The 15341-nt window shown below is 49.1% G+C and overlaps 1 protein-coding gene across 1 annotated transcript; it reads right to left on the reverse strand.

Moving 5' to 3' along the window:
* Positions 1-32: 32 nt before the first annotated feature.
* Ruvbl2 (RuvB like AAA ATPase 2) lies at positions 33-15252 on the reverse strand. Its single transcript, XM_005336653.5, has 15 exons — positions 14889-15252; positions 11539-11593; positions 9898-9953; positions 9113-9254; positions 7414-7543; positions 7184-7250; positions 4841-4947; positions 4658-4751; positions 4245-4368; positions 3822-3916; positions 3620-3738; positions 1387-1506; positions 933-1062; positions 275-389; positions 33-141 (listed from the first exon to the last, which is right to left on the reverse strand). Exons 1-15 carry the CDS (start codon positions 14898-14900, stop codon positions 116-118), a joined length of 1392 nt encoding a protein of 463 aa, XP_005336710.1. The 5' UTR covers positions 14901-15252; the 3' UTR covers positions 33-115.
* Positions 15253-15341: the final 89 nt, after the last annotated feature.

Genomic DNA, 15341 nt, shown 5'->3' on the forward strand with positions numbered 1-15341 from the left:
CTCAGGGCGGCACACACACAGCACACCTTGGGTTCAGTTTTAAAACCATTTTATACAAAGTCACAGTGTCAGAACTCTGGTAGAAAACAGGGCGGGTACAGAGGCGGCATCCAGCTCAGGAGGTATCCATGGTTTCACCTTCTGTGGGGAGAAGGGAAGGAAGCCACCTGGTCAGTGTGGCCTGGAGACAGGGCCTGAGTTCTCCCACCAAGCTCCCCATGCTGCCCATCAAGAGCGACAGTGGGAGCACTGGGCATAGACTAGGGACACTCACTGAGCTCATTGAAGAGGAAGGCATCCTGGTACTCCTTCATGTACTGCGTGGAGCGGGACTCGTCCAGGAAGAGTGAGTAGACCCGCTTAATGTCGTCTACCTGCACCTCTGTGCCCTAAAAATGGAGGGCAAGTCCTCAGTGGGCCTTCCCCAAGAGGCCCAGGGCACACAGACCCCAGCTCAAGCCACTGCCACATCCCAGGCAACAGAGGCTGGCAGACAAGGGAGAGGATCCTGGGTCAGATCTCCTGGGTTCAAATCCGGCCTCATCCACCTTTTGATGAGCAGACCTGCCTCTCTGTCCTTCAAATTCTTCCTCTGTGAGATGAACTTAGGATCTACTTATAATTAGTATTTACTGAGCACCTACTATGTGCCTGGACAAGAGATAAAGAAACAAACACTAAGTGGGGCTGGGGATATAGCTCAGTTAGTACAGTGCCTGCCTTGCGTACATAAGGCCCTAGGTTCAATCCCCAGCTCTGCCAAAAAAAATAAAAAGAAAAATGAAATAAGCAAACACTAAGGCACTAAGGATAAAAGTTCCCTGCCTTTGAAAACATATACTCTGGGACTTAATATAAGTCCCCACTGAAAGCCCTTGAGGAGTGGGTCATTCATTCAATCTGGCCCCTGCTGGCTGACTCAGCTGGCTGACCTTGCGTTTCCGGCACACCAGGCTAGCAGCTGTGATGAGCTGGATAGCATAGCGCAGGGAAGTCTCCAATCCGATACGGGTTAGCACTGTATAGGCGTCTTCGCTCATCTCCACGTCTTCCTCTTCACACCTGCAGGCGGGTGGGCAGGGGACAGACACTCAGCCAGAGCTGGGCCTCTGACTGCAGGATCCCCCTGGCTCTTCACCCTTGGGGTACAAGTAGAGCATGAATCTCAGAACCACAGGTTGCTGAAGCTAGAAGAGCCACTGAGGCAGGGTGGGCCTGGACCTCCTGACCCTCAATCTAAGGCTTTCTTCCCCATATCAGTCACCAGTACCTCCTCTGGGTCAGATGTCACTGCCAGGATGCCCCACTTAGACTTCTCTCCACAGGCCCAGGCAGGCCCCGCCCAACCTTACTAAAACAGGGAGGGCACGGGGCCACCCAACTTACCGAATGCGGAGGATCTGCTTTGTGTCCTTCTCACTGTAGGGAGAGGTGGAGACGATAAGCAGCCGGTCCAGTAGGTCAATGGGGATGCCATGGGGGCTCTGGTAGCTGGTACCCCGGATCCTGGGGAAGACAGCAGGAAGGGCTGTCAGGTGATGTTCCCAGAACCCAGCTTTCTGTTCCCATTTCTCAAAATATTCCTACCTACCTATCCATCACAGCCCACTCTGTGGACTAAATACCACGTAACCTTCAGCTCCTCGCTTACATCACCTCCTCACTGCACAGCCTTCCCCAGCTGCGTCAATCCCCCGAGCACCCTCCTCAGCTGATCCTAGGTATCTACACCAGGGATTACTGGATCAAGGTCCCACTTCCTGCTCCACACAAAGCTCCAGAAAGAAAAGGACCATGCTATCTTGTTCCCTGCTACACCTGGGAAAGTACAGGCCTGGCTCATGATAAGTGACAGGAAATAAGGCAATTCTCAATACTCATGGCAGCTGCATTGTAAAGTCACTGGTAACATACAGAGCCACTGCTCCTGAGGAAAAAGGCAGGGTTAGGTCCCTGTGAGCCCTGGTCACCACACTATCACCAACCAATCATCACCAAGTCTCCGTGAGAACATGCTGTGGACCTCTCACACTGAGCTCCTAGCCAGCAGCACTGCCACTCATGTCTGCTTGAGGCCCAGTGCATACCTGCAAGGCTCATCCCAGCCTTCCCGTGCTTACGAACACTAAGTGCACCTTAGCACTAAGCTCGAGGGACTTTTTAACTGAAATCACCAAACCAAGCACAAAGTGACAAACATGGCACTAAATTGTTCAGGAAAATGGCACTGGTTTACAACATGGGAGCTGAAACAAGCAGGCAGAGTGACACCCAGCAGCTTTGGCTGAGATTGTGGCATCAGGAGGTTTTAATTTGCCACTCTGTGCACACCTGTGACAGCAAGTGGACCCTGAAAAATTGATTTGGGGATTATAGATAAGTGTTAGCAAGCAAACAGATGCATGCGTTGGGACTGTAGCTCAGTGGTAGAGCGCTTGCCTTGCTCATGTGAAGTACTGGATTCGATCCTCAGCACCACATAAAAATAAATAAAGATATTGTGTCCATCTACCACTTAAAAAAAATTAAAAGAAACAAAAAAATAGATTCATAAACACGGAATCTGCAAACTGGTCAGCATCCTCCCAATGCCCCGGAGGGTTTCAAACCCTGATCTGCAGCTACTGCAAACACAGGGCTCAGAGCACCTCTTCAGGCTCTGATACAATTAGATGCATCACCATAACAAGTCACTGCTGGTCTGGTCTGCAAATTGAGGTTGAGCTGATATCTACCTTCTGATTTTCTTTTGGAGTTAGAAATGGAATCTGGGGCCTTGCACACACTTAGCATATGTACAGCACTGAGCTAATTCCCAGCTTCCTCCTGAACTTCTCTGAAGGTTCAAGAAGTCCATCCAGGAATAGAGCCAGATAAAGCTGCCACTGCCTTGTGCAGCTGTGTCTCCCACTTCCCTTAGTGATACCACGCCCATATCCAGCTTCAGCTGGGCATGTGGCACTGGAGACAACACTCCCTGGGCTCCCTTGCAGCCAGGCACAGCCAGGCACAGCCAGGCACCCAAGCATGGAAGTGCTGGTACAGCCTCCAGACCAAATTCTCTTTCTTGCAGGCTGCCTGCTCGCCTCCTCCGTTCCTATTCCTGTGATTCCAAAGGTGGATGAGGTGGAGAGCAGAGCCAGCTGGGACCACAGTAGAATGCCAGTAACACCTTAGGGTAGAGGGTTTTACCCAAACGTTGTACCCTGTGTGTCTCAGGAATATTCCACAACTTCTTTAGGTAAAAAACAATACTAAGAATTTTGATGACTAAGTATTTAACTCTAAGTCACTTAATTGATTATAGAGGTTTATGCAGCATCTAAGGTATCACTGTTCTCCCCAAATTTAAAAAGCCCTTGGAGTACCCCAGTGAATGACCTGCAGCACTGGGCTATCTCTGCATGCAGCCCGGGAACTGAAGCCTAAGGGCTACAGGAGCAGCAAGGCCTCCTTGTGGGGCAGAGCTGCCTGTGGCCCTGAACCATGGCCTAACTAGAAGGAAAAGTTCACCTTTCATGTGTGACCACTGTGGTACTGAGGGCCACTGTGCTGCCTCCCTGAGACTACTCCCGCCTAGAGCACCCTGTCACCAACATAAGCATCTGCAAGCACTCACCTTGTGATGCCACGGTTGGTAGCCATGATAAGGACAGGCGCCATGTCACTCTCCAGGGCCCGGTTGAGGAAGGAGAAGCTCTCAATGTCCAGCATGTGTACCTCATCGATGAATAGCACCTGGAAGCCATTGGGCACGTGTCACACTCACCATCTGTTCACCATACCTGCCCAGGACCCTGGCCACTGCTCCGGCCACTCACCCCAGGGATGATCTCTGCCTTGCCTTCCTCACGCCACTCAGCCACCTTGGCATTGATCTGCTCACGGACTTCTGACTTGATCTCCCCTGTGTCACCTGCAGGAGACAGGTGGCATCATGGAAATCAGAGGAGACAGGTCCAAGGCTGACGGGTGGGCAAATAGAAAAAGATGGATGCCAGGGATGGACGAAGGTGAGAAAGACCAAGGTGGTAAAACAACCAAAGAACCAGGAAGTCTGAAATAGCACCAGTGAGGAAGGAAAGAGGACAGGGTCTGCCCATTTCATACCCCCTGAGAGAGGGACTTGGATGGCAATAACGGAGAAGAACGAACCAAACTCATTGAGAAAGAACAGCAGACAGCTAGTAGGGGCCGAAGGAGAGAAAGTCAAGGAGCAGAGGTGTCTGAGGAAAGATGCTGACCTGAGAAGAGAGCCAGGAAGCCCTGGGTGCGGGAGTTGATGACATCGATCTCATGCAGGGACACAGTGTGCACCACCTCTTTGCGTTTCTGGAGCTCTCCATCTGGGCACTGCACAAACTTGGTCTACAGGGCAAGGGTGGGGTGTGAGGGCAGAGAAGGGCATGGTGGGGGTCGTCTAAGGGAGACTAGGTCCTTGAAGAGTACTGATGGTTATGGGGTTCCCAAAGCTTTGGACACCATGGGCAGCCTGGGGCAATGCAGAGCTACAGTACTAGGCTGAGAGGTCCCAGCTACCCTAGGGTTAAGGGAACACCCAGGAGTACCAAAGGGATACAAGGTCAGGATGACAGCAGGGCTCCATGGGCTAAGGAGTGGGAGAGGAGAAGGAAACATCCGAGGGCCCCATTTGCACCTGGGAGCCCATGGCGTCATAGTCACGGGCACGTGTGAAGGAGCGACCCAGCTTGGAGATCTTGCCTGTGGCCTTGTCGATGGTGATCACATCCCTGCACCAGGAAGAACAGGAGTGAGGAAAGGAAAGGACCTAAACTTCCCCCCAAACTCCAGCTACTCAGTGCAGTCTCCAGCTGCTCACCCGGCCTGGACTTTGTCCTTGGTCAGTGACTCAATCATCTTGGTGCCCAGGTCGTAGATAGTTTCCATCTCTGTGGTCTTGAGGGTCAGCTTGCCCACCTTGGAACCCTGAGAAAGTGACAAGCCAGGGAAAGGGCTCAGAGGACTCTGATGTCACCATGAAGCTCCCTGCTCCTACTCCATTCACTATTTACCCAGCTCCAAACTAACTGGGCAGGCAGCTTTTGGGGAGAGGGATGTACCCACTGCCTTGACATGGGGACACACAGGTCTGAGCTCGCCATGCAGAACCCTTTTGATATGTACAGCTCACTGTATGTTAATTACAATTCAACGAAGCTGCTCATAAATACAATAAACATAAGTTACTGAAACCAGTACCACAGGCCTAAAGTGGATCATAAGCTAATGTTCACTTCTCAACTCAAAAAAGGGTGTCTTGATTTTGGTTCTTTTCAGATGCGGTCTCATTATGTTGCCCAAGCTAGTAGCAAACTTGTGAGCTCAAGTGATCCTCCAGCGGCATCCTGAGCAGCTGGGACTATAGGTGTGCCCAAGCCGGCTGGGAAAAAACCAGCTAAACAAAAAGGAGAAAAGAGAAATTTCACACCTCCTCCCCACAAGATAAGCTCAGTTAACACTGTCCCATCTTTCCCCAGGGATCCGGACTATCTCTGCAGTTTGGAATTAAGCTGCAAGCCTTTTGTAGGGACATGAGGCAGGATTAAAGGGGCCAGGATTAAAGGAGGGAATAAAAAGGAGTTCTGGGCTTACTTGTACACCGCCCCCCCCCCGCCCCCGCAGTGCTGGGGGTGGAAGCCAGGACCTCAAAAACCTCAAACCCGGGCCAGTGGCATCACCGCACTTCGCCCTCGACCACTGGGTTGACATTTTTCATGGGGAAGATACATCTGTGGACTTCTTTTATGACAAAAATCTGGTTTAAAGATTTATCTTGGAAATAGCTTTCCCCATATTTAAATATTTTGCCATATTTTTACCATTCAAAATTTAATTGGTAATACATGGAACTAATTTTAAAGGACTGTTTGTAGTTATTAAAACTGCAAGTTAATATAGTGATGTGTTTTAAGTCTCCATTAAAAATGAGGAGCATATGAAAAAAGAAGAGGATGTACATACAAAACCGAAGACAAAGGTGACCAAGGATTAGGTCAATGGCTTAAAGTATATTTGAAGTTTTCTTTTCCTAAGCATTTTATTAGCAGTAGAGACTTAATATAAAAGATAACCACAAAAACAGATGAACGTCAAAAACATCAGATAGAGTGGAAGCAGCCAGACACAAAGGGCCACAAACTGAACATGTCCATTTCCACGAAATGCCCAGAACAGGCAGTCCAGAGACAGGAGGCAGACCAATGGCTGCCAGGGCTGAGGGACAGGGAGAATGAGGACCCAATGCTTAGGGGACAGGTTCCTTTTAGGACTGTGGAAAAGCTCTAGAACTAGATGGAGGTGATGACAGTGTGAATGTACTAAGTGCCTCTGAATTTCCACTCTAAAATGGCTAATTTTGCATTTTGTGATTTTATCTCAAAAAAAAAAAAAAAAAAAAAGGAGAGAGAGAAAACCACAGGCAGGACAAACCATAACATCTAAGAACTCCCAGCTAGGTGCTGAAGACTCTTTTAAAAATATTGCAAGAAGGGCTGGGGATGTGGCTCAAGCGGTAGCGCGCTTGCCTGGCATGCGTGAAGCCGGGTTCGATCCTCAGCACCACATACAAAGATGTCGTGCCTGCCGAAAACTAAAAAATAAATATTAAAAAAAAAAATGCTGCAAGAAGCAAATACAGAGAAGGATGGCCACCTCTGTGGCAGCCTCGGTGACGGAAGGGTTCTGATGGGCTAGCAAATTTAAGTTTTTTCTTAGGAGTGGTTATAGGGTATTTGTTTCACAATGATTTATTAGAATTCACACTTTTTAAAACATGTTTCTTTATACATGTTTTATTTATAACAGAAAATTTTTAGTTTAAAGAAAAGGGAGTGAACCACCTCTGTCTCAGAGGCTAGATGGGCACACCTTTGGGCACTAAGCTGTTTAAATCCCACAGAGCAGGTTTTAAAGCCTAACTGGTAGAAGTGAACTGTGAGAAAATTCCAGAACTCCTCTCTCATCGTTCCACTAGCCCAGTCTTCACAGCTCACCAGGTCCCTGGACAAGGGATAAACCACGGCCAATTCAGCCGGTACTTGAATAGCTTTGACCTGTAGCTAGAATTTTCTATGGAATTCTGATCTCTGTACAGACCTGACAACCCTGCCCTCCAACCCCGGGGTGGAGGCGACCTCAGCCAGGAACACACTCGCAGACTCACCGTCCCTGTGGCTGGCCGATCAATCTGGATCTCCACCACCTCCCCTTCGATGATCTCAGTCTCCTCCCTGGCCAGAGAGCAGATCTGAGGGCTCAGTCCAACACTTGGGCCCTCAGAAATCACCAGCTCCCACAGGCACTTGGGCAAAGGACAGCACCATAAATGGGTTGTCCCTTGGCCACTGGGAGCTGGGACAACCCTCCCACCCTGACAAAGGGCCCAGCACTCACTTGATGCGAACACCAATAGACCGGCGGAAGGCCTGTGTCAGCGCCTCTGTCTTGCTCATTTCCAGGGAGAAGATCTCACTGCCAGCGATAGCTGTGAACGGGGTGTCCGGGCCCAGTGCCTGGGCCATGCCTGGGGGGAAGCAGGCGGGTAGGCAGGTGGCTTCTGGCACCAGGTCCCCCACATCTCCTCTGTGGCAAGTCTCTCCAGGGTCCACTTATTTGGGAAGCCACCCCTTCCACCTGCCACATTTCCCTTCCCCTTCTAATAGGGTCAAGAGCTTCTTCCATCTTATGCTACTTCTACCATAGCACACATCACCTAGAATGGGGCCATGTTAAAGCGACCTCCTTAGATTGGAAGCTCCCTTAAGTCCAAGCCTTGGAGCTATGGGTCCTCAAGGTCTAGTCAAGGCCAGGCACACCAGGACAGCTGAGTGACTCCTGCCTTTTCCTAACTGAAATCCTGGTTATCTGGATTCTCACTGCCTAGCTCCACAGTCTGAGCGCAGGTGGAATTGAATCAAAGAAAAGCGGGTCAAAGCAAGCCTAATAGAGCAGGTGGAGGCGCACTACAGTAACCCTGGCTGCTTGAGAGACCAAGATAGGAGGATCACAAGTTAAAGTCTGGCCTGAACAACTTAAGTAAGACTCTGCCTCAAAATAAGAAACAAAAAGGACTGGAGGCTGAGATAACTGAGTGGGTTTTTTGTTTGTTTGTTTTGGTACTAAGAATTGAACCCGGGGGTGCTTTACTACTGAGCTGCATCCCCAGTTCTTCTTTTACTTTTTGAGACAGGGTCTTGCTAAACTGCTGAGTCTCAATAAGATGCCCAGGCTGGCTTTAAATTCGCAGTCCTCCTTTCTCAGCCTCCCAAGTCCCTGGGATGACACGCATGCACCCCATGCCTGGCTGAGTAGGTTCTGAAGGATGAGGTTCAACAAAATGAGATGGCTACTGAGTAAAGAGATCATGAATCATTAGTGGGCTGCTATAGGGACTGCTAACTGTCTATTCAACGACCATCTTCCTTTTCTTCCTCAGTTCTAGAATCCTCATTAAGGCAACAATAATCCAAATTCAAAAATCTAAAAATTAAACTTCCTTAATGGCTCAGTCTCCTTTGCAGCAGAGGGTGACCATAGGACCAATTTCTAGTCAAAAGTACATGGGATTTCTAAGAAAGCTGCCTCAAGGGAGTTAACTGTAGGAAGGTACACCTTCATACAATTCTTTTTCTTCCTCTGCTTGGGGAATAGCTGGGAAGGCTGGAGCATAGGTAGCCTTCTTAGAACACGAGGTAACTTTAACACACAAGCAAGTACAGAGAATGTTGAGGTAGGAAGATAGAAGACCTCATGGAACTGCTCAAGAAGTCCTAAATGGCTACTTCAGGGCCTTCTATGTGAAAGAATGAACCCTGGATGTTTAAGCCACTGTGATTTTGGGTTGTCCATCAAATGCAGCTGAACCTGTCCCTGACTTACATAGGAGGAATTATTTCACAGAGATCAGGAAAACTGCCCCATGAGACCTTTTTTAAAATTTTTTTCCTTTAAAAAATTTTTTTTCTTAGTTGTTGATAGATCTTTATTTTATTTATTTATACGTGGTGCTGAGAATCAAACCCAGTGCCTCACACATGCCAGGCAAGTGCGCTACCGCTGAGCCACAGTCCCAGCCCCGCATGAAGCCTCTTACCCATGGCAATGGCTGTCTTCCCAGTTCCCGGCTGGCCGGCAATGAGGACCGCCCGCCCAGCAATCTTCCCTTCTCGGATCATCTCCAGCACCACTCCGGCTGCCCGCCTGGCTGCCAGTTGACCCACCATGCCCTGGGAAGCCTGTAGGTGGGAGGTGAGAGCGTGTGAGGTGACTTCCTACTGGGTCGCCACTGCATTTCTACTACATCCTGGTTAGTGAAATGAAAGCAGATGTTGGTGCCTGGGACTTCTGAAAAAAGAAAAATGGGGTTGTGGCTCACTGGTAGAGCACTTGCCTTGGAAGTGTGAGGCACTGGGTTCGATTCTCAGCACCATATATAAATAAAAAATAAAGGTTCATCAACAATTGAAAAAAAAAAGAAAAGAAAGACGTTTTCTCTACTCTAACTTAATAAAACTCCATGTGTGGCTGGGCACAGTGGCGCACACTTGTAATCCCAGAGGCTTGGGAGGCTAAGACAGGAGAATTGCAAGTTCAAAGCCAGCCTCAGCAACTGCGAGGCACTAAGAAACTCAGTGAGACCCTGTCTCTAAATAAATAAAATACAAAATAGGGCTGGGAATGTGACTCAGTGGTTGAGTACTCCTGAGTTCAATCCCCAGTACTCCCCAAAAAAACCCCCCATGTGTGATTGAATTTTATAAATATGTATTTAAAATCTTGAAAGACCAGAACACAGAACCTAACATCCCCAGAGCCCTGTTGCCCACTGCCCAAGGCAGTGATGAAGCAGCCCTCATACCCCAGTCCCCTTTGCTCTACCTGCCGTGGCTCCAAGGCATCATCCAGCCCCAGTCCCCGGATGTGGGAGTGAGCACCTGTATGTAGAGGCATAATCAGGAGACATGGTTACTGGCCAGCTTATGAGAACGCTTGGTGTGAGGTGAGGGGCTTCCCTCCAACCTCTGATATTCTTTTTGATCAAAAAGGGGACCCAAATCTCCACCCCACTAAGAGGATGGATGAACATAAATGCTCAATTAACTGGAGCTGCTTCTAGGATACACTGTGGTTGGACTAAAATCACTGAGTCCTGGTATAGCACATAATCAGCTCAAGAACCCAACCATGAGGGTGAACAATTATAATTACTTGGTATTTATGGCTGACTATAGCACTCGCAGTAGTTTCATTCCACATAACCCTGAGAAACAAGAGCTCCGGCTACTATCACCCAGGGAGCACTTCTGGAGATCAATGACAATAGCCCCAGGCCCTCCCACACAGGGGTGGTTGGAGTGAACACAGAGGTGTCAAGTTCTATACCCCAGACCACACAGCCAGTGAGAGTGAAGACAGAACTCCAGTGCTTCACACCAGAATAGGGCCCAGCAAACTACAGCCTATGGGCTTTGCAAATAAAGTTTTATTGGAACATAGTTACACTGACACATTCACCAACTATGCTGCTTTTGCACTGTGGAAGTGTTGAGTAAGTTTCATCAAAGATTTTTCATTTAGCCCTTTAAGAAAAGATTTGCCAACCGCTGTGGTAGACTATAAGCATTAAACCGAAGCTACAAGGTGGTGCTAGTCTTCACCAGGTCCTCAGCTCCCAGCAAGACCTGGTCCTTTGATGGGTAAAGTACTCTTGATACCTACACAAGTGCTTCATACAGATTATCTTATTGAATTTTATGTTTACCAAGGTGAACTATCTTAGCTCCATTTTGCAGACAAGGAAACTGAGGCACGGAGAGATGAAGTCCCTAGCCACAAGCTCAGAAGTGGCAGAAGTTGAGCTCAGACTCTAGCAATAAGCTTCCAGAAGCCAAGCTCAGAGCCATAATCCCTTCCTGCCTTTCTCAGAGGCTCTGAATGAATGAGTTCAGTTTCTTTCCTCCAAAAGAAGTCCATCTAGGGGCTGTACTTTGCTAGCCACTGTGCCTCAACTTTCTGCTCCTGGACCTGGCTGTTTGCTGTGTGAGGTGGGCCAGTTACGTGGAGACTCTGAGATTCAGTGAGCTCAGCTAAAAACAGGACAACAGATCATTATGCACCTCCTGGGTTATTGAGAAGATTCCAAAGCACAGAGGCTCATGCAATTGAGGTTGTCTGCTGAGCCTCTGCTCTGGAAACCCCGTGCTCGGACACAGGGAGGAATGAGCCAGACCTGGGCCCAACCCTCAAGGAGCACAGGCCCTGGTGTGTTCTTGGTGTGTGAGGCACATGGCTCAGGATCAACCCCAGAAAGCTACCAGTGGAGGGCCTCTTTTACGACTTCCAGGCAGGTACACCCAGGAGCCCACTGAGTAGCCAAGCATTAGCAACATAACCTGGGTTGGGGCCCCGTGTGGCCACCTATCTGACCCCACTCTGGAACTCAGGATCCTCCCTTAATGGACAGGAGCAGGACATGTGGCAGGCAGGGTCTAGGTCCTGTTCCTGAGCTCAATCACTCACCAATGCGCTCGATCCTCGTCACATCACGGATCTCTGGGACTTTGGTTGTGGCCGCCTGGGGGTGTAGGAAGTTGTTAGGAAGGAAACTTATAGTCCCAGCTTTCTTCAGCTCCTCCTCTGTCCCTCCCTCCTGCCTCCCAGCAGAAACACCCCTTTGTTCCTTTACCTCATAGATAGGCATCAGACCAAACACCAGTCATTCTCACCCTTGAGCTGTCACCAACCAGTAGGTGACTGACCCCACCTACACTGTTGAGTCCAAGAAGACAAGGACTGTCTGTCTCATTCACAGCTCTGTTCTCAGGGCCTATTATACATTCGGACCCCAGGAATTATCTGATGAATGAATGAAGTCGTCTCCATCCCCACTAATCATGCAGACGCCAGTGCAGAGCAGGCTCAGAGCTGGAGGTGATCTGGCCCCAGCTGACTGACCAGCACCCCTGTCCCATGATGTCCCAGCTCTCTGCCATCAGACTTTGCACATGCTGGTTCTCAGTCCAGCCGCCTATTCTCTCCCCCTACCTCCCATTGAATAAGATCAAGTATTACCCTCTAAGGGATGCCCTTCCTGACGACTGCCATTGCTGGACTAGTTTAAGGGCCTCTGGGTGCTCAGAAAGATGAAAGGACCTTGCTTGGGAATCCAATCACCCACTCACCCTATGTAAGCTCTCACTCATGAGGAAGACTCTTGGATCAATGTTTTAGACTCCACTGGATGTGAGTCCATGAAGGGCAGAGCCCACACCTCTCCTGTTCACCTCAGGCCTCAATGTTTGTGGCCTGAAGTATACCTCATTGAGCTCATGTAAAACCATGTATGATGGGCTGGGAAATAGCTCAGTGGCAAGAACACTTGCCCAGCACACATGAGGCCCCTGAGTTTAATCCCCAGCACTGCAAACAAAAAACAAAACAAACAAAAAAGAAAAACATGAGGCCTCCTGTGTCTCCAGTTTGAGAAACCAGCAACATCCTTTCTCATTCGGGGTGACATGGCTCACCCGGGACAATTCAAGACTCCCTGGAGAGCCACACAAAAAAACGTACATGAATGCTCATGGTAGCATTATTCACAACAGCCAAAAGGCAGACAGAATCCAAATGTCCATCAACTAATGAATGAAAAAAATATGGTCTACCCACAACAGAATACTATTCATTTATAAACAGGAACGATGTTTCAATACCTGCTATGATATTGATGAATTCTGAAAATACGTTAAATGAATGAAGTTCCCACAGAAAAGACCACATGTCGTAGTCAGAATAGGCAAATCCATAGAGTAGATCAGTGGTTTCCTAGGGCCAGCGTGGGAGGTACAAGAAGATCAGAGGGTGCTCAGAAAGAAGTAAGGGGTTCTTATTTAGAATGACGAAAATGTTCTAAAATTGATTGTGGAGATGGTTGCACAATTCTATCAATACACTAAAAGCCACAGCATAGTCTACTCCAAATGTGTGAATTGTATGCTATATGAACTATATCTCAATAAAGATGTTTAAAAAAAAGAAACTCAGGTGGTAGACCCATGATTGTCTGTTATATTATTTTCTGACACTTAAGGCTATTTCATAATTTCCAATAAGGAAAAGGAAGACTAAGTAGCCAGCATCCAACCCAGCCTGTCAGCACCTGCCCCAACTCCTTCCTTTCCACAGCTCTTCTCTTTTCCCACCAGAGACGGCAGACAGACATTATCTAGAGGAAGCTTCCTCTCTCAGGAACCCTGGGTTGAGGCTTCCTGACCACATGGTCATAAGCCTTCTTCCTTGCTACGTGATCTTTCCTACCTACTTTCTCCTCTAGCAGGTTGCAACCCAGGAGCATGAGACACACTCCCTATCCTCTCCCCAAGCTCCTACCAGAAGCCTGGGAACACCCCTCACCCAAACACACAGATCCTTTATGGGGGTTGTGAGGGGAAGACATGGATCTAGGAATGCTAAACTTTGCTGTCCTGATATAAACAGACCTCTTGAGAGAACCTGCTCCCTACAAGGTCTTTTCCTTTCACTATAAGCTTCTATACCCTGCTGCCTGCTGGCCCCAGTGGGATCCAAGATCATTTAGAAACTCAGGACTAGAATTGGGTGTGTTGGCGCATGTTTGTAATCCCAGTGACTCGGGAGGCTGAAGTTGTAGGTCCAAAAGTTTGAGACCAGCCTGGGCAACTTACTTCTCAAAATAAATAAAAAGGGCTGGGGATGTTGCTTTAGTGGTAGAAAAACCTCTGGGTTCAATCCCTGATACCAAAAAAAGGACTCAATCCCCAGCACTACACACACACACACACACACACACACACACACACACACACACATTAAAAAAAAAAAAAAGCCTAGTACCAAAACAAATACAATCACCAGTACTGGGCTAGGGTGTAGTTCAGAGGTAGAATACTTACCCAACAGGCCCTGGCTTTGATCCCAAGAATGCCCCCCAACACATACACACATGAAACTAACTCAGTAATCACCATCCAGTATTTCATCCGCAGGATTTCACTGTCCTTTCCTTCTTCCCTATGGACCTTCTCCTCCTTGCCATAGTAACAGCAACACACTTAACACACTCCCCTGCCCTTCCTTAATCTTGATTGGGGGTCACCACAGGAACTGAGGCATCTGGAAGCCAAGCCTAACCCCCAAGTTCAAGCCGTATTATTTCATCACTCAGTTGTTTCTCAGCTCCTTGGGGTTCACATGTTCACCAAAACATTCCAGTAACAGTTTATTGAGCATTCACACAGAAACAAGTCCTGTATGACTTGCTGGAAAACAGCCAAAACGGTTCCATGGAAAGATCTCAACCTCTGGGATCTTCCCCACGGACACACTTTTGGATCTCAACACTCGACCTGCCAATGACCCGCTGAATGAGTTCATGCTCACAAGGACATAGGACAGGTCCTCTTCTGCTCGTCCCCCTCCGAACACAAGGGCCACTCGCACCACAAATGGATTGGAACCCAAGATAACACAACCCTCAGCAGACACCGGGGCAAGAGACTGCAGAACCGGCCCTGATTGTGCCCAGAGGATCCTGGGAATTGGAGTTCCCACACGATGGGGGTCAGATCTGAGATTAAGTGTATCCCAACCTATTCTTTTCTCACTCCTTCAGACCCAGGAGCTTGAGAACTCGGCTGCTTCCTCCCTCTGACCCAGGGGTCCAGGCCCAGTCCTCCTCCCTCAGACGGAGTCCCAGAATCCAGACTCCAGCCCATCTCCCTCAGACCCGGGGGTCCAGGCCCAGCCCTCCTCCCTCAGACCAGGGTTCCGGGCCTCCCTGAGACTCGAGAGTGTGGGTTCGTGTCTCCCCTCTTCCACGCGCCAACACTTACCACGGTTGCCATGATGCTCACCAACCGCTACTGCCTTAGCGGAAACGGAAACGTGATCGGAGCGAGGGGTTTGGACGCTCTAGGCTAGCAAGTCCTCCAAAGGTCTCGATGGTTCCTCTTAAGTAAGTAAACTCCGCTCGGAGGGCGGGACGGCACTGTCAGGGCCCGCCCATCAAGCGAGGCTGAACCGTAAGCCGGGTGTCCGGAACTCCGGGGTCCCTCCCAACATCTCCTTGCTCCGCCTCCTCTACCCACCCACTTCTTGCAGAGGCCGATTGCAAAATTCTTCACACCGCTTTTAGCAACCACACGTCCTCCACGCTCCGGTTCCTCTTTATCCCACCCTTTTCCTCCCCACTTTAGGGCCTCCAGCTTCAGATTGACAGATCTAAAAGCCAATCGTTTCCATTCAGCGCAGCGACAAGCCCCTCCCCATGGAGCTCGCATCCACAG

Source organism: Ictidomys tridecemlineatus, chromosome 15 (assembly GCF_052094955.1).
Source record: "Ictidomys tridecemlineatus isolate mIctTri1 chromosome 15, mIctTri1.hap1, whole genome shotgun sequence".
Classification (NCBI taxonomy): Eukaryota; Metazoa; Chordata; class Mammalia; order Rodentia; family Sciuridae; genus Ictidomys; species Ictidomys tridecemlineatus.

Excerpts from the sequence above, each read along its gene's own strand:
- Ruvbl2 (XM_005336653.5), bottom strand. Across the intron at positions 7,251-7,413 it reads TCTATTGGTGTTCGCATCAA|GGAGGAGACTGAGATCATCG; the intron begins GTGAGTGCTGGG and ends CTCTCTGGCCAG. Across the intron at positions 1,507-3,619 it reads ACCAACCGTGGCATCACAAG|GATCCGGGGTACCAGCTACC; the intron begins GTGAGTGCTTGC and ends TGTCTTCCCCAG.